Source organism: Haliaeetus leucocephalus, unplaced genomic scaffold, assembly GCF_000737465.1.
Source record: "Haliaeetus leucocephalus isolate CR32 unplaced genomic scaffold, Haliaeetus_leucocephalus-4.0 Scaffold556, whole genome shotgun sequence".
In the NCBI taxonomy this organism is placed as follows: Eukaryota; Metazoa; Chordata; class Aves; order Accipitriformes; family Accipitridae; genus Haliaeetus; species Haliaeetus leucocephalus.
Window position 1 is genome coordinate 1395946 of NW_010972992.1, and position 19318 is coordinate 1415263.

At 43.2% G+C, this 19318-nt stretch overlaps 1 protein-coding gene across 1 annotated transcript in view; it reads left to right on the forward strand.

The window, feature by feature from the left end:
* HP1BP3 (heterochromatin protein 1, binding protein 3) overlaps positions 1–19318 on the forward strand; it is a 24371-nt gene continuing 5053 nt past the window's right edge. The window contains exons 1-12 of the mRNA XM_010577492.1: positions 1–53; positions 8570–8769; positions 9204–9306; positions 10721–10871; positions 11221–11380; positions 12436–12579; positions 13134–13214; positions 14844–14998; positions 15746–15836; positions 16525–16684; positions 17701–17776; positions 19147–19241. Of these exons, the coding sequence (XP_010575794.1) occupies positions 8674–8769; positions 9204–9306; positions 10721–10871; positions 11221–11380; positions 12436–12579; positions 13134–13214; positions 14844–14998; positions 15746–15836; positions 16525–16684; positions 17701–17776; positions 19147–19241 (1312 nt within the window). The 5' untranslated portion in view covers positions 1–53; positions 8570–8673. The remainder of the gene's footprint in view (positions 54–8569; positions 8770–9203; positions 9307–10720; positions 10872–11220; positions 11381–12435; positions 12580–13133; positions 13215–14843; positions 14999–15745; positions 15837–16524; positions 16685–17700; positions 17777–19146; positions 19242–19318) is intronic.

Here is a 19318-nt window from a genome sequence, read left to right on the forward strand (position 1 = left end):
CCGCCGCCGCCGCCGCCATTAGAGGGGCCGCTTTGTGTCCGCCGGGCCTGCTGGTGAGTCTCCCCCCGCCCGCTCGCCCCCGGCGCCGCGGCGGAGGTTGACGAGGGGGGGCCGGGCCCGGTAGGCCGTGGGGTGAGGCGCGGGGGCGGCCTGGTGAAGCTGCCGGAGGGGCCTGGGAGCTCCCCTCAGCGCCGCGCCCCCTCCCTGACAGGCCTCGGGGGGGGTGTCTCGTGACGAGTCGCGACACTCTGCGCGGACGGAGGGGGGGGGGGCTGTCGCGGTGGGCAGGGCGGCCTGCTTTCCACCACCAATCCCACTCCCCCCCTTCTCCGGTCATACCCGGGGAGGCCCGCGGTGCGCCGGGCTCGCCCCCGTCCAGGCCCAAGGAGGCGTCCCCGGCCCTCGGGTGTCGCCGGGCCGGGGAGTTGCGGGTGCCGCGGCTGGGCCTTGGCCAGGTGCGGGTCCCCGACCCCTCGTCGTCTCTTGACAAAGGAGGTGCGGGCGTCAAAACCGCTTCTCCCGTCCCGCTGACACCTGGTAAACACCGGCGGGTGTGCCGTGGGTGGTGGGGGGGCGGGAAGGTCAGCGGCGGAAGGGGCTGATAGGGGTGCGACACAATAAAAATTGCTATTTATAAACTTAGGAAGTGTCTTAGCTCCCGCGGTAGGCTTCCCGCGTTTTGGTTGCTTGGTTGTGGTTGGGTTTTTTTTTTTCCCCTCCACAAACTCACTTCACCAGAGGCCAGAGAGGTGCCGCCACTCGAGGAAAACTGCTGTCGGAGATTTCAGTGTGGCTCTGCTTCCAAAAAGAAGCTCTTAATCCCTCTCAGTGCTGCTAGAGATGGATACAGGCCTAAGTTGCAAGACTACTAGGAGCTTCTGAGTTCCTCCCTGACTCTGTGGTGGTCACAGCCTGGTTAAAGAATGTTAGTTATCCTCCTCTCCTTATTGCATGTGCTTCTCCATAGAGAAGGCTGTTAAATTCCAGACTGGAATGGGACTGTTCCAGAGGGGCTTCCATTCTGGGTTCAGAGCAGCAGTTCTGTTCTGGGTTTGTTATCCTTATTGCCACTCTGGACTGCGTTTTTTTGGTTAAAACCTTGCAAAGACTTAAGGACAGAAGGACCAGTATGCCAAAACCTCAGCTGATGTAAACTGGTGTAGCTCTTCCCAGGCCAGAGGGGCTCCACCAGCTTATGGTGTCCCAGGACAGCTCCAGACCTGTTCTGGGTGGCTGTTCAGACCAAATCCTTCCCACCTGTGTTCTATTTTCACATCAATAGTGTCTGCAAATCACAGAGTGCTGCTCAGCCTGTACTGCTGGAGAAGAAAAGTTAGATAATGTAGGGTTGTGGGTGTGTTTACTCCTTTTAAAGTGTAGCAGAGACTGACAGTTTGCTCGTGTCTGTGGTATTTCACAGGTTACTCTTTTCAGGAGTCTTTCTTGGCCACTGGATTATTTGTGGGTTAACAAGCATGTCACTTCTTAGTTCTTATCAGGCCTTTTGAGTAATAGTTGCACTCTGATTTTTCCAAGCATGTGACTTTTTGTTTGTTTGTTTTTACCATAAATAGTATTTTTAGCATCATCTTCAAGAAACAGTTGGCCAACATTCTTTGGCAAGCAGCTATCTTATTGAGGCGGGAAAGGTTCAGAAGTACTCATGTTTATAAACAACATCACACAGTTAAGCTCCTCCACAAGGACGGTGGGTGTAGGGGGAATGAGAGGAGAGGAAGGTATTGCTGGTGAGTTTAGTTAAAGAGTGGAGATGTTTTGACGGACTGGGCATGAGAGTGCTTACTTTCCTCAGGAGGGACTTAAAGAGATTGGTGGATAGAGTGGAAAGTCCTTGGAAAGGAGGAATGCATGGGGAAAAAAAACCTCCACATAACTTCTGTTGGGGGAAAGAACTTGGTGTATATGCCTTGAAAACATCTACTGGCTTTTGCAGCTTTTCTCCCCTTTACCTGCCTGTGCCTCTTAATTAATTAGCTCCTCGATGCATTGTGCACTTTCCTCAGGTAGTAGCTGCTTCAATTATTTTTGTTTTTAGAGTATCTTTTTCTTTTGTGTTTTCCCTTTCAACAGAAACTCATGTGTGAATCTCTTCTCAGTGTTTTGTTACAAGTGACCCAGGGTTCTCTGAGGATTTTCATTTCCATGAGGGGGAATAAAAGAAGTTTTACATTGATTGATTTTCTAATGTGAGGTGTGAGTAGATTTTGTATAGACTGCAAGGAAATCATAGTTTTTATCATGTATAGTTTTGTACTGTAGAAGAATAAGTGATGGCTGAATAAGTAATAGTTTCGGAGGAGGGTTTATACAGTGGTTTTAAATTTAATCCAAGCAAGGACAATATGGCCTATAAAAGGTTCATACCCTGGTATGTAATGTTAGCAGCCTGAATTTTCATTCAAGTGTCAGTGGTTTGTCAAAATTCATCATGTTGGATCCTGGAATTAAGGTATTTCATCCAAGGCTATGAAACTTTCAGCAGTGGATTTTCATGTTGGAGTAGTTGTAAGTTTGTGACCTAAACCTGTTCTAAACTTAAAGCTGAACCCTGTGCACTCTAATACGGGCTGTTTCATTCCTTAGCTGCTTGTGTCAGTGGCAGCTCATGGAGAATCTGGATCAAGGACCATAATAGCCAAAAATTGTTCAAAAACTGTTGTCCCACAGAGGTTGTCACTGTCACAATCCTGAGCATCAGTGTGGAGAGGGATTATTTTTAGACAGCTATGCAAGCAGAAATTCTGATTCGTATTAATCCCTTAGCTGAAGTTTTTGTGAGTTTCTAGGTATGATGGTGGCATAATTTAAGTTGCACGCTACCTGGCTTTGGCTGTGTGTTTGGGGATGTGAAGAAAAACTCCTGGGTGTAGGAAAAGAAGATAATCCAGGCCACAGAAATGGTCTGCTGTTACTGTCTTCTGTATAGGTCAGAGATTGATTCAGAAAGAATCTGAAAACTGTAGTGTTTTTTATAGTGACCTGACATTCTTGGTGATGAAGAATAGTGGAGGTGAGGTATGGGTTGTTACTTGTATTTTAATAAACGTCTGTTGAGATTGAGCTGACTTTGAGTTCCGGTATTATACTGTAGCAGAGATGAGGCGCTGAGCTCAGTCCCAGGTGGGGAGGCAGAGCATCAATCTCACTGTAGTAATGTGCCTTTTTTTTCTTTTTGCAGTGAAAGCAGCATTTGTGTGTGCAGAAGGGCGGTATTTAATCTTTGCTTTGCTCTGTAAAAGTCAGCAGGATAGACAAGGTGTAAGTCAGGTTGTGTTTGCAGCATTTGGAGTCAGAGGTCCAAATTCAGTGCTACCCTGAAATGAAAATGTATCTTTAGACTTAGAAAAAACTTGCCTTTGGGGCTCCGTGTGTAGGAATGCATGTGTTTGGAAACTAGAAGCGTGAAAGATTTTTGCTGTATTCCCCTGAACCCTAACGTACTTGGGATTTGTTGTTCCCCTCCTTAATGCTGTATAGGGAAGGAGTGGATGGAAATAGAAACTGTAACGCTAGTCAAGGCGAAGAATTTCTTGCCTGGCAAGTGCTGAGCTATTGGATCTTTGTATTGGACCACTATTCTTCTTTAATTGAAACAAGATGGCTTATAATGCTTGTAGCAGCATGGGGCTCAGATAGCCTGTAACAGATCTCTGGTAGACTCAACCGCAAGAGAGTTGCAAATACAGCCCTTGTAGCTTAATCAGGAGGCACACGATTGAAAAGTCCGCTTAACTAGGACACCTCCCAGGAAATCAATGCGATGTGGTGGCTGTAAGGATCGGGACAAAGTTAGCACAAAGTTTGTTGAGTGGCAGTAGAAGTGATGGGAATGGCAGTTGGGAAGTAATGCTCAACCAGATGTGAAACGGGAGTGAGTTTCCGAGCAGGTTGCCAAATAAGGATTAGAAGTGGGAACTAACTTGTATTCAGTAAGATATTTTATTCCTTTGCATGTTTTTAGGCTGTTTGAAATTACTTACTACTACTGGCCTGATTTAATCAAGACAACAGGCAGCTTGGTGAACTGCAAAAACAAAAGGGAGATTGGTAAACACTAGAACACCTTTGTGAAGCAGACTGTGACAGGCGACCAGCTGAGAACTTCTAATGGATAAATTTTGTAAAACACAAATTTGTATCAAAGGTGTTGCAGGTTGATATATTCTGTGACAATATAGATATTGAGAGGTTTGGTAAAGTATCTTCTACCTGAGCTGGATTTTTAGGGAAGAGCTTTGAGGGTTTCAGGGGGCCAGAAGTCTTGAAAAAGTTGGCCAACTTGCAATTTAGCAGGTAATATTTTGGCATGTTTGGTTTGGATTTCCATTTTTGCTTTGCGAAAATATTAACATTTCCTGTGCTTTTTTTCTGCAGCTTCTGAGACATTTAAATGCTCTTCTGCTCAATTCAGCTTTAGAAAGTAGTAGATTATTGCACGATAATCAATAGCTTGTTCTTGAAATCCAGTTACTTTGCTTTTTAAGCCTTTCTGGTAATAAAACAGTCATTCTTGATTGTGTTGCTTGTAAGGTTGGCAGTTTTGTATCCCTTGACACCCTGGCTTCAAATCTGCAAGAACATAAAACTTTTCTCTAGCCCTTTTTGACCCGATTTCTAGACCCGCACCATGTACCGTATACCAAGTCATGTCTAAGAACACATCAATCACCAGTGTACGTGTCATGTAACAGTAAGTGGACACCCTTAACAGCACAGGATTGGATATGCTTTCTCATTTTTCCATTGCATATTTGTTTTCAGTCAGCTCGGCCTGTGCACCCTACCACAAGTCCTTGTGACTTGGTATTTCTGCCAGCCTGACAGTTGGCTTGCCATGTTTGAGACCTGGTTTTATCCTAAAGTATTTTCTCTTGAATGAGATTGAAGTCTGAGATAAGCTGGAAAATCTTATGGCCAGCAGAAATTCAAGGAGTCAGCCGAACTATGCCTCAGATTACGTTGGTTTTTTGGTTTTTTTTTACATGTTCTTGTTTCTGTTACATTGGTGGGGGGACTCCAGTCTTCTGAAATATTATCCAAAATGTGTGTGTCTCACCTGAAGCCTCCCTTTATTTCTTTTTTTCCCCCCCTAATGCTATGCTGATAGCTCAGGAGGAAATTGGTGTATTTTTTCATAATAGTTCATATAAAGCTACCTGTACCCTTGACTGGATCTTCCATCAGTGGCCACTCCCTGAGCTGGGAGACTAGACACTATCAACCATTCCTGCTCATCTAGAAATCCAGAAAGTTGGGGCTTTTCGTTGCTGATCAGCTCCTTGCTGGATTACCAGCTTTGAAATGACTAGTTCATGATAATTGAGGAGCCTGCAGTTCAAATGACCCATAGGAAAATGACTGTGAGTGGCTATATGAGGAGTTACTATCTGTACTTTCAAGCAACTTTTTGAAAAGGTTGGTATCCAGATGTTTCTTTTGTGGCTGATGGGATTATTTTTTTCTGCCAGTCGATCAGGTTTAAGTGTACGTGACAGTTACCCAACAACCACCTTGAAAACCTGCATCCTCAGATGATGGCCTCTTCCCACTTTCTAAGCACAGTATTTGTTTGACATTTGTGTAAATGCAAAATACAGTCATTACTTTCCAGTTGTTTGTTATTAAAAGTGATGCTTGCAATCATAGCTGTGGTACTCATTTAAAGATGTCTTAGTAGCTCATCCATGCAATAGGGTGTCCAGGTAACAGTTGTTTTGTGTGACTTGATTTTTCCATTAAATAAATCTACCATTTTCTATGGAGGGGGGAATGAGAGTTTTTCTGCACTGCTGTTGCAAAACCTTCTAGTCTTTTGGTTTATCTTTTGAGAAACAAAATTCAGCCCTGTTTGTAGTTGATGTTTCACACCCAGTCCAGAAAACTACTTTTGATCCCTCTGTGGGAAGAAATAGGCTAAGTAAGAGCAGTGCTTGGGCTGTGGTGCTTTCACAAGGTGGTGACTTTGCCCCTTGCAAATATCAAATGTTGGTGCTTTGAAGTCAACAGGAGATTATCCTCCTGCCCCTTTGATTCCCATGGCCTTTTGAGCAGGAGATGATCTATGTATGGGAATACAGAGGGAATCAACAAGCTCCTGCTTGGGTCACTCTGAATTTCCACTGGATGATGTCTTATTTGCGTGTGTTGTAGGCACTGAAGTTATGAATTGTGCTGTGTTAAGGTTCACACTTGAGAGCAAGAAGACTCGAGTAGTTTATACTGTGATCTAAACAAAGGGGTTTTTTAGAACTTGGGGAATTTTAAGTCAAAGTTGGGAGTACTGTGTTTTCATGCATGTGACATGCAGGTCACATAGTTTAAAAATAAATAAAAACCAGGACCAGGTCAGCCACAGTGCGTGCTTCGATGTGTGTGTTAGTAATCCCAGGGAAAGCATTTTTTGTAGCCCCCAGCCAATTTCCCTGAGGATGGATCTGTAATTGGTTATTTTAGGACTCACTTCAAAATGCTGGCATTTTTTTTAGAGGGCTTCAGGCTATGCTTGCTAGAAAAAACATTTGATACTGAGCTGAAGCCTGGTGGAATTTTTAATTTTTCCTCTTACTTTCCACACTTTGGGGAGGAAGGTCCCATAAAATAAGGGGGGGGGGGGGGGAGGGGGAAGTGCTGGGCTGCAGTTCTTACATTCTAATTGGCTATTAGTATTTTTTTCCCATCCTGAAATTTCATAAGAAAGCTTCATTCATCTCATTTATTTTGGTTTTGGCATGTAGTGTGATTTGATTTTTTTCTGTTTTGTCTCAGAAGAAAACATCTGGCACTGTTACACTTGTTTGCTTTTACTGGTGCTGAGACAGGACTAGTTCACTGTCATTTTTCAGAATGACTGTTCAGTGTCATCAAAGGAGAAGTCTTAGAAGTTGCAGAAGCGGATTGACTGCCTTTAGCTGTGAGAAGCACTGTGTTTTGAAGACGGCTGGCTAGATGAATGTCTTTTAGAGCATCTCCCATGGAAATGCTGCCTAGTGATGTGTCTAGTTCTCCTGAAATGAAAGTCTCTTGATTGGTTGTGCCATAGGTGTGTGCAGCTGACATGACACTGCACCCACCTGCAGCAGCAGTGGAATTAGTTTATTAATTTACCGGTTTGTTCTTTGGGGAGGAGATCTTGTAGGTACAATGATGTAGCCTCTTGCATCACCAGTCCTTGTGAACCATTGTATCTTAACGCACATTCCCCTCAGCTCTTCTTTCACTGCCGCTGGTTTCTGAATGGAAACTACTTACACAGCTTGGAGGTTTAACAAAAGTGCTCCGTGCAGATGACCTGGGTTTTGGTTTGCCTGGGAAAATAACTGAGGCAGAGAGAATCCCTCCGATCAGCTAGGAGTCCCCGCTGCTAAGTAATAAGAGAACTGTATTTTTGGGCAAGAATACAGAGTAATTGAGATGGTATTGATGTAGTACGGAGCATCCACCCCTGCAATGGAGAATGCAGTGCAAAGTGCTGAAACAGTGGTGAAAATCATCTTGAAAACAGTGCCAGGAGTGATGTTAGGTCTCTGGTCAAGAAGAACACACTGAGGCTGGGGAAATTTATGGTAAGTGCCTGCCTTCTCATCTGAGCAAAAGAAAACATCCAGAATAGATAGAAATCGGGAGCATTTGGCTATTTCTCTGTAAGGAAGGGAAGAGGGCAGTCTGGAGCTTGATCTTTGGATGGAATGGAGGAGAAGGGGTTCAGCCGTGGTTTGCTAGAGGCGAGGCTTTGCTTCTGAGTTTTTTAAAGGGGGTGCTGAGAAGAGGAAGTGAATGAGCAAGTAAGCCCTCTGTTTTGCGACGGAAATAGTGGAGCACCTCTCCTTAAGAAAGGCTGATGCAGGCAGATGGGCAACAAGTAAGAAAGGCTGTAGAAGTGTAATGGTAGTCAGGGGTGAGAATTGATGAGGGTTAAACTAAGCTTAACCCATTCAGTACCCGTGACAGTGCATGTGTTTGGAGGAGAGTTTTGTAAAGCTTCAATTTTTTTGTAGATGGTATGGAGATTGCTGTTTTGATGGTTATTTTCTTCTTCAAGGAGTCCTTCAGTTCTATAAATTGCATGGGATTTAGTTGGGGGGGGGGGCATGGTTCGGGTCCCCAGCATATGTATTTTCTGCCTAACGGATTTAATGGTTTAATTCCTTAGGCTGATAGAAGCTGGATCAATGTGTCAGCTCCTGCTTTTACCCAAAGTCAGTGGCTGACTGCTTACCTCAATGCCTTACTTTAGGCACAGTGCAATGTCTGCTTTTCGTTAATGCCTTCTGTTAATTTAAAGAGCGTTTTTATTCTTTCAGATATGTTTTAATGGAGCAGGCTGCAGGTCTGGCTTACACCTTTACCATTTTTGCTACTTCCATAGCACTCAAGTTTGCTTACATGTTTTAGCATCTTTGTTGAATGCAAGTGTTGACTGTCAGTTGTGTTAGTCATAAGCTGTAAGTCATTTATCCTTCTTTTCTTTTTAATCTTTAGTTTGTTAGATACATGGACATAGATGTTTTTGTTTTGTTAATTTTCACACCACATCTTTTCTGTACTTCAGGTTGACTCCTCACTGCACTGTGAAAACCATTAGGAAAAAGTCCTTGGGGTTAAAACCTGGGGCTCCACAGTGTTACCTGCACTTGGGGCTAGAAATTAATTTAAATGGCGACTGATCTGTCTGAAGCTGAACCCGTGCATCATAAGGCGCTTCCACTCTTAACGGGAGCTCAGCTGATCCACACGGACAAGTTAAGTGAGGTAGGGGCTGGCCCATTCTCCAAGCTTGCCCTTGGATCAGTCCTTGACTTCCAGTCCTGCTGAAGGTTACTTGGTACTCTTTCTCCCCTGCTTGTAGGAAACTCAATTGAGAAACTATTAAACCCCGTAGGCACTCTCCTTCCCCTTCCCTGCTTTCCCTGAGGTGTTGTATTTGTCAAAATCCTCAAATGCTCATCTCATTTAATTTGGAATTGAAAATAAATTATTTCTTTTATAAGTGTAAAATGTGAAACTATCCTCTCCTAGTATGCTTCAAAGAAGCTGGTTTGAGGGTTACTGTCTTTTAAAATTCTGAAAAATCCAAATGTAACCAGAATATTTCTACATATGCTGCTTTGATTTACTTTAATCCCATTTTAAAAACTTTCTGATTCTTTCCAGTATCTGTACTGATTTTTGTATACTTTTTATAGAAAGTTGAAGACGACACAATGCCGATCCGTCGCTCAGTGAATTCTTCTTCCCGGGAAACTCCTCCCAAAAGCAAACCTGCTGAAGGTGAAGAGGTCAAAGCGGGTACGGTAATAGTTCTGTAGTGGATTGTTAATGTATACCCAAACATAGGCTTGTGTTCTGAAACTCCTGAAAAAAACTTTCTGCCATGATTAAAATATTACTAATGCTTAGCTTCTTTTCACAGGCTTTTCCTGGATTATTGGGAAGTTTTGCAGCCACTCTTTTCACTCTGAACCCATTTGTGTTGTCCTTCATACCCTATGGCAAAGCCTTGACACTCCAGACAGGAAAATATAACTAAATATAGACCCTTTTAAGCTTGCTATTCTTTGGAATAAAGGTAGAAATTGTGAAGTTTCAGTAGTGTCAGGAAGATGGCTTGAGATCGAAAGGTGGAGTTAATGAGTTGTTTTCCTGAACAAAAGGGTTTTACCACAATGTGTCATAAAATCTAGTCCAATATTAATGTGTCTGGTTTTAGCAGCTTCACCTCAGTTTCTCAGAATGTGTCATTTCAGTATTACGTTCAGTTAGTTTCACTGACTTGTCCTCTTTGGTGTCACAAATAAATAAATTACATATGAAACTAACTATTAATACACTGCATATTTTAAATGCATGATGCCTCTGTGGGAAAACTATGCACAGGAATGTAGCAGGAGTGCTTAATTAAGCTCCTTCTCAGAGATGGAGAACATGTCTACTGCATGGAGCAGTCATGGTAGACAGTTCTTTACCCAAAAAGTGGGTAATGGCAGTTTATATGCATGTTATCTAGCAGGCAGCCCAGTCTCTAAGCTGTTCTCAACTAAATATACTGGAGTTAATTTGCTTGGTAAGTTGATTTCTGACTGGCTTTGATCCTGCTGATAGTCAAGTGCTTCTGCCAATGCATGTGCAGTCTAAAGCTTTGCAAAGTCTGGAAAAACGCGATTGAACGGTTAAAATCCTTCAGGTGCTGCAGCATGTGGTGCAGAAGCAGCAGTGTTTGAAAACAAGTTGGTCATAAACAAAGTTACTTGTATGTACCTATCTAAATATCTTGTAGAGATGTATGTTTTTGCACCTCTCTGAGTTAAAAACACATTAACCTCAACCTTGCGGAAAATCCTAGTGTTTCATGGTACTGATTTCCTGCTCCCTTCCCCACCGAGATCGCTCTGAGGGATGATTGCAACAGTAACTTCTGGAATTAAGAGAAGACTGGGGGAAATTAGTTCGTTGTGAAAATGCTACATGATGTTGTTTGAAGTTATTCTGGCATTTGATGGCTGATTGCACCTTACTGAAACTCTTTTCAGAAGTTTTGTTCTCTTCTTAAGTTACATTGAAATCATCTCTTTAAATTAGAAAGAAGAAATTGCCTGGTGGGAAATAATTTTGGGGGTGTGTTCTTCAATTCCCTCTTCCCCGCCTTCCTGAAGAATAGACGCTAGTTTTAGGCAGTAACTTCATGCGTTTTCACATCTTTTAGATGCAGAAGTCACCTCTGAGGAATCTGCCTCTGTTGGAGAAGAACAAGAGAATGAAACCCTGCCTGCTGCATCTGGTGAAGCAGAACAGCCAAAGGAACCTGAGAATGAAGGGAAGGCGGAAACAAAGTCCTCAGAAGAAACCAAAAAGGAGTAAGGCTTGCTTAGTGCTGAATTCGGGGATTTGGGTAGGATTCTGAAGAAAGACAGGTTCTAGAGATAGAAAAAGTGGTGGGAGAGGTGGGGAAAATAGGATCGGTCCCTTAAAAAAGTGCTCATATTTCTCAGGAAGAAGCTACCAATCAAGTGTAGCTGCTGTTCTAGAACATGTGTGAGACTGAATATCAAGATAGGGTCTCTTTTTTTCTAATAGAAACATCAAAATGTTCTTTAAATTATTTTCAGTGTCAGATGTTCTGGGGTTTTGTTGTTGTTGTTGCTCTGCTTGTTGGCTTGTTTCACAGTGTCTTTTGTCTTACTATTGCTTTGTATTTTTCCTAAGCGAGAAGGATCAGTCTAAGGAAAAGGAGAAGAAGGTGAAAAAGACCATTCCTGCATGGGCTACTCTTTCTGCTAGCCAGCTAGCTAGAGCACAGAAGCAGACTCAGATGGCTGCCACCTCACGTCCCAAAATGGATGCTATTTTAACTGAGGCCATCAGGGTAAGCAGGAGACAAATGTCTCTCTTGTTCATCTGTCGCAAGGCAGAATAACTTGTGTGCCTAAAATCCACAATTTCAGCTTGCTGATGGTACAGATGATAGTGCTGTCTGTTAGCAGGAAACTTACTGTAAGACATGTATGCTTCTGCCTGGAAGCCCATGGAGCTGAAATGTGAGTCCATGATGATGATGAAGCCCCTGTAGCTTATTTCTTTGTTTAGAATTTATTTCCCTCCCTAGTTACATTGTTAGAAACGGCTAGTATGACATAACCTCGTTGATTGCTGTCATCATCTAATTTGGTGTGCCTTCTAGCCATATTTAACTTGATTTACCTTGATTAATCCATCTCTTTGATACATGCTTTTTTCAGCATTAACTTATTCTAATCCAGGACAGATGGAGATACTGTAAACTAGTGTTCCAAAGTGGTGTTGGTCTTGGTTTACTGTATCCCTCCTGGTTGTAAGAAGATACCTGTGCTGCTCTCCCCTCGAGGCTTGGTTCATGCATGTTGCCTTCACAGGAGGCCTGGACTCCACCAGCCTTAATTGCAAGATGGCCTTTCCAGCTGCTATGTCTTCAAAATATGAACTTCAGCTTAGGTTTTTTACTGGTTTACTAATGCCAATCCTCCAACTACTTAAAAAAAAAAAAATTGGCAACTTGTTCTGACTTAGTGATTACTCTATCTGACATTAGTAAAATGACTTACCGGTTGTGCATCATTGGTGGTTTGCCAAAAAGTGACTGTATTTTGTAGTAGCATGTAGTGTTTATGCCATTACTTGTAAGTGCTTCAGAATATGGGAGTGGTTGATATGTGCTTGCTGTACTGCTTTGTGTTGTCTGCCCTTCAGCCACTCTAAGGGGAAAGTTAAGTATTTTGTTAATCATATTTTATACTCTTGAGTCACTGTGGGGAAAAAGCCAGCCCTGGCATCCCGTGCTGATGTGCTGGCTTACATGCAGCAGTTCAATCTCTGTTCTTCCAGACCCACAGCAAGATAATTGCAGTGCAGGTGGTTTCTACTATCGTTTTGCTTCTGTTTCAGGCGTGCTTTCAAAAGAGTGGTGCATCGGTCGTTGCAATACGTAAATACATTATCCACAAATATCCTTCCCTGGAGCTTGAGAGGAGAGGCTATCTTCTAAAGCAAGCATTGAAAAGGGAGCTGGAGAGAGGAATCATTAGACAGGTAAGAGTTGCTTTGTGGAGTAGCACTGGAGGTGATATTACTCAATCACATAGGAGTTTCTTAAACTCTGTTAGCAGGTCTGTGGGGTGGTTGTGTTCTCCCTCGTGGAGGTTAATCAACCTCTGTCTCTACTTTGTTAGATGCTGGCAGAATTTTGTTATTGTTCAGTCAATCAGATACTTTGCACGGTTGTCTTTTGTGCAATTTATGACCGTTTCTTGGTGTTGTGTCATATAGCATTGCAGCAGCATGTGTTTTCAAACTGAGTCTAACAACATCACTTCTGCAGCAGCATGGGGGTTTTTTACCACTGTAATTTATGCCTGTGATATCTGTTAGGGTCTCCTGGTCAGGACAGCAGAGTATGTTATTAATGTCTGGCTGTGGTTTCTGATCCATGTCAGTGGGTTAAAATCAGACCTCTGCCATAACAGCCCATTGCCAGGGTGACAGTGCATTCAAAATCTGGGTAATGATGTGGATTAGTCTCTTTCAGGTTGTTATTTTTCTGAGTTACATTGTTAAAGACTGAAATGGACTTTCTTTTGAACTAGGTAAAAGGAAAGGGAGCTTCTGGGAGCTTTGTAGTGGTGTCTAATGCAGGAAAAACTGTTCCAAAAGCCAGAGACAGAAAGGTAAGATGGATCATTTTAAACAATACTTTAAAAAATCTTGCCCTGAAACACATGTATATAATGAAATGCAGCCTAACCCCAACCCAAACAGTATTCTTCTCCTTGCTGTACTTTTCCTCCCCAAGTACAATAATTAAAACACCTATTCCACTAAAATCAGAATCAGAAAGTTAGTATGCGAAATTAAAACCAAGTAGAATAATAAAAATCTTAGTTTTAAAATGTTTACATTAAACCCCTAGGCTTTGGTTCAGAGGCAGAAAGCTGAATAACCATGAAGCTCCTCTTCTGTCTTTACCTGGTAGAGAGAGATGCCTCTCAGGTATTGTAAGAGAGCTTTATGCTACTGCTGTTTCTATCTGTTGCATGGATAAATGGAAGACTTCAGTCTTCAGGACTGTCAGATGAACATTTTTCCATCAGCTGTGAGGGCAGAGGGAGGAAGATGAAAATGTTCTAAGGCTTCTGGAAGAAAGCTGCTAATGTTAGGTGTATATTGTTCTGAGGTAGTAAAATGTGATGTGGGTTTTTTTTGAGCCTAGTCCTCACAATTAGTCATGGTTCCAGCACCGCTGTTCTCCGCTCCCTGCTATGCTGGATGTATGAAACACATTTCTAACACTGCAGTTACGAAAGGCTTAGCTGGAATTGCCAATGCCCTTGCGGCTTAGACGGGTGAACCTAGAGAGTATTGTAACATCTTGGTGCTTATCTCTTGGCTACTGGGGAGACCAAAAGCCCTAAAACTGAGGGAACCAGTGCCACACTTGGTACTAGGGCACTGAAGGAAACTAACTGCAGCGTAACTTCTTTTTAAATAGAGTTCACTGGCTCCACGAGAAGTTTGAGCAAGGCACCTGATAACTGCTAACACATCACTTTTCTTGTCTGCAGCGTATCGGTGTCTGTGTTCCTAGTTACTTTCTCTGTGTTGCAGCAAAACAAATAGCTTTGCTTTTGTTTTCTGTGAATTCAGCTAGCAGTCTAGCAGCTGTCTGGGTGAGTGGCACCCTCACTTGCTTGACTGTTTGCAAAGCTGCTGTTAAGCATCAAAATCATTAAACTTCAGCACATTTCCCCACTGTCTTTTCTGTATAAAGAACAGACCATTTTTTTCTTGATCATCCCCTCCTCATAGTAACAAAGGGATGGAGGAAAATTCAGAAGGGAGTGTTGGCTTCAATCAAGATTTCATACTGTCATCTGAAAAAAAAAAAAGCACTCCTGTTTAGCTGTTCATTTTTGGGAGATTTGAACAGGTCTTGCCTTTGCTGGTTTTTAAGTTTCATGTCAGCATGTATCATGTTCACCTGTCTCACTGAAGGGTAGCAGAGGAAAGTGTCTGTAGAAAGAGGAAGGAAACTATTAAACATACAGAAGTTGTTACATACTCAGCAATTTATATTTGTAAAACTTTCCTAAGACTCCTATGAAAATTCCAGCCAAATTTGCTCAATTTTGCTTAAGCTGCTAAACTTTTTAAATTGTTAATTTAATGAGCTGCCTTACAGAACTTGGTTTGCCAGACCTGTGCCCACTGTCAGGAGCACTTCTCCCACCTGTGCATTGCTGGTTCAGAAAACCCAGAGTTTTAGGCCCCACTGATGCATAAAAGTATGTGTATTTCAGAAAAGCACTTCCACTTCGACTGCAGAGCAACAAGTCAAGCTGGAAGATATCCTGCCGCTGGCTTTCACCCGCCTTTGTGAGCCGAAGGAAGCTTCTTACAGCCTGATCAAGAAATATGTGTCTCAGTATTACCCCAAACTCAAAGTAGATATAAGGTAAGTGCAGGAGTACACTTTTGCAATCCGAGATGCAGAGGAGCAGTGAAATGTAGCCTTTCTCTGGCTTTGCCTCACTTCACTGTCATTCAATTCAGTATTTCAGCAGGCAGCAGACAGGTGGTGCTCTGCGTTGTAGAACCTGCAGGAAAGCTTGAGGAAAAGCTATGCCTTTTTCTGCATCACTCCACACCCCATCTTTGTTCCTGACACCGACATCGGCATTGCTCTACACACCTCCGCCCTTAACCAAAACCAGATCCCTTTAGCTGTGTGGATGCGAAGACCTCTCCTTGGGATCTTGTCCTACTTGGTTCTGTAATCTTTAAGTTGGTCCATATGGAGCGGGTCAAGGCTTGGGGAGGAAGCAAATCTAGGAAAACCCTGTGCATCACCTCTTACAGGGGCTTGTCCTCAGTCCCTTGTTTGTCTGTGAGCCAACTAACTCGTTGCCCTCCAGGTCTAAACGTGCTTTTCAAAATGAGTAGATCCTTCCGAGTGAAGCTTGTCCATTTCTGGATATGTGGTGACACCAAGACAGTGTTGCAGTTGAATTTCCACTAATGTACATTGTTCTTCTCATGTAATCAGCACTTGCTGACAGATCTCCATTTAAAATGTCTGTATGTAGGCAGATACCACTTGTAAGTACTGCTCTGCTCTCACTCTGTATAAAGCGTTGTTTCTCTGTTTGTTTTTTTAGGCTGTCAGTGTGTGTCAGTAAAGCTTTATGCTCCTGTATTTCAGACCCCAGCTGTTGAAGAATGCCCTGCAGAGAGCTGTAGAGAAGGGCCAGTTAGAGCAGATCACAGGGAAGGGAGCATCTGGGACATTCCAGGTCAGAGCCAGAGTTCATCTTGTTTTGTTGACTGTACTGACCACAAGCCTTGGATATAAGTTAATGTGCCCATTCCCCCCCCCCAGTTTTATTGGGTACACCTTTCTTTAGCAGCCTGTCATATTCGGGAGTTGTCAAACTATGAAGCAGTAGGACTCTTATTTTCCTCTTGGTCTACATTTCTGGAGCAGATCCCCCTGCCTTCCTTGCTTAGCATGCTCCACACACTGCTTCAGCTCTGACTCACTAGCACAGTAGGGGAGATGGTGGGGTAAGCTTTCCTTTCCATCACTAATTGTAAGTGCAGTAGGTACCCCAGATGCCTGCAATGTCTTTTTCTCATGTCTATGCCATAGAAGTCTCTTGGGTACATTTGGTCTGTGGGATGGAGGAAGATCTGATTTATTTTCTTCCCCGAGTGATAGGCCCTTAGATTGCCACATCCTCGCAGTGTATTTGGGGACTAGGACAATGTGTTACTGATAAAAAAGCCCTCCAGGCCAGTTGACTGAATAGGCCTGTCCTCCCAATTAAAGCTGGGAGAGCAGCGTTCCCTGTGCAGTGTTTTAATATAAAACGTATCTGTGCTAATGCAGGAGCGCCGACCCACCTGGTGCAGAGGAGCTTGTCCTGACCTGGTTTGGGAGAATTTTGTCTTGATGCTTTTCTCTTCCTCCTTGGAAAATAGCTGAAGAAATCAGGGGAGAAGCCCCTGCTGGGTGGGACTCTGATGGAAGATGCCATCCTGTCTGCTATTGCGGCCATGAACGAACCGAAGACCTGCTCCACCACAGCGCTGAAGAAGTATATCCTGGAAAACCACCCAGGGACCAACTCCAACTTCCAGGGTAAAGTACTGATCAGTGTAATGCTTCTCTTTTACATGCTGAAAGAGAGTCCTGCAGCTGCAGATGTGTCTGTGCAGCACCTTTAAACTATTCCGTTGAGCTTGCTGGGGAACTGACAGCTGCTCGGCTCTTTGTGCTGCAACGATGCTCAGTGTTTTTAATTCCCATTAGTTCCTTTCAAGCCTGACAAAGGCTGGTTTCTGAGACATAATGCATGTTTCTCTTGTCTATAGCACGTTCCCAGGAAGGGGGAATAGTATTCAAGTACTTTATTGTTCTTAAATCACCAAGTTGATTTAATCTTTTTCTCTCTATTTTGAAAGGCTACAGCTTGGCATAAATGCAGTTGCTAGTCGCTTTTTATTTAGAGAAGTTGCATAGTCTAACTTTTTTAAAAAAGTCACAAGCACCCCTCTTACAGATTTGTTTGAGGTCCTTCTTTGGCTCTGATTTTTAAAAGGTCAGGCAAGTGAGGAGAGAAATCCTGCTGTATTTGGGAAGGGATTTGGCATGTCTTTGTTCCCAGGAATGACACTAATGTCTGTTTTGACTTTTGCATTAGCAGAAGCAATATTAACAGAGACTTTAAAGCAGATCTTCTAATGGTTTATTTGCATTATTTGGTCTGAGCCCTGATGCAGTTGTTTAACCAAGGCTGGAGGTTATTTGAAGCAGGATGAGCTTGCAGCAGTCACTACTAGAGTGAGACCTAAAAGTAGATCGGTTTCGTACTGTGGTGTCACAGTGCTGGTGCCATTCCTCAGGACATGGGGCCGCAGAGGAGATTGCTGATCCCGCACTCTTCACCTGGAGCTGAAGCACGGCATCAGCACGCCTGTTTGATGCAGAACTTACCGACTTAGAGAGGAGCCCAGGTTCCCTCACGGCAGTGTGGGCTAAATAAGTTGCCTGAGGCCTTCTGCCAATTAGAGACTGATGCCAAGTGTGACTTCTTAATCTTGGGGCAGGGAAAAGAGTTTCCAGGCTTACTAAGCCCTTGCATGATTTATTTTCAGGACCATTGGAAATTTCCCTGGTCCTTAGAGGCCTGTGTTTAGCCAGCCTCCAGTGCTTGTCAGTCTTGCAAGTCGGGTAAGGAAATTTCAGCTTGCAATCTGTTGTTTTCTTTCTCCTTCCATTACATAAAAGGAATTTTGATGATCTCTGCTCTGTTTTAAGAGCAACCAGAGGAAGATCTGGTGAGATGTAAAAGCAGGCGGGTAATGCACTGCAGAGCCAGTGCTCTGCACTCCTCCCCATTTTATACCCCATACTTTGTAAGTGGACTCGACTGGAGCCAAATCCTTTACGTGCTGCTGTTGATCTTTCATACCCAGAGTAAAAACAGCCTTATGTTTTATGTGTTGCTCCTGTTTATAAAAGTGTGGGGTTTTTAAAGACTTCTTGAACTGTGACGATCCTAATGTTGCAACACAAGTATTTTAATGGATACAATCAACTCAATTAGCTATGCAATCTCCTCCAGTGCTGTACAAAGTAAAACATTTCAGCAGAGGTTGCCTGTAAGCTGGTGAAGATGTGGCACTGTCCCAGATGATTCTCTTGCTGTGAAATGTCATTTCTTGATAAAAGGTCATTTCAGGAGTGTTGAATAAATGATTGGAGTGAATATCTCTGCATTAATTGTACAGAACAGATTCAGATGACGGTTCAGCCAGCACGTTTCTTTGTATTTTTCTCTTTCCATTTCTCAAGTGAACCTCTTTGGAATGTGCTTGAGGGCAGACCTTGCTTTTCCCTTGGTTTGGGGGGAGCTAAATATGTAAATAGTGCTTCTAATTCAAGCTGAAAATGGTTGTGAACTGACTGAACAACTTCAGCCCTTTGCCAGAGACAAAGATCCCCTGTACTTGCACAGTTTCAGTTACAATTCTTACACAGTGCACAATGGAACAGAGGACTGGAATAAAAAGTGCATTTGTCATATTTCTAGACCAAATATTTTCCCTTTAAAAAAAAACCCAAACAAAACCACAGAATGGGGAAAGATGCACTACATATGAAATTTAGAACATGAGGAGGGCACAAACAGGGTAAAGACTTGGTTTTTTGAAACACTTTGGATAATAGGCTGAAAAAAAGCTGAGACTTGGGTTAAATTTGGACGGAAGTAGTTACGTGGTGCTGTTCAATGCATTTATAAAGGAGGATCCCTTGATCGTGACATCAAAACCATGCACTGTTCTTGACTTCTTCCTTTGGAGAATTTAAAGCCACACTTGCTAAGTGTGCAGGAACAAACACTTGTATCTTGCTTGAATCTTCCTGGAGATTAACTGTGAGAAGATTTCCCTTTAAATTAAAGACATACTAAAGCTTCTAAACACAGTGGTCTAGCTGGGTTCCACATGCAGCAGCTGGTCTTTGCTGAGTGCAGAAAGAAGCATGTGATGGTGTCTTCATGACTCTCGGGTCTCCAGTGCTGTTTTGTTCCTCTGCAGGTGTCCTGGGCAAAGGAGACTTCATCCTGACTCTCCATCTCTGATTTCAGAGGGCACTGCAGAGAGCAGTAAGGTTAGACAAGTGGATAAAGATAGTAACGCAACCCTTCTCTGATATTTTTTTCCCTCTTTTTTCTCCCCCCGCTCCCCCCCCCCCCCCCCAACCTCTCAC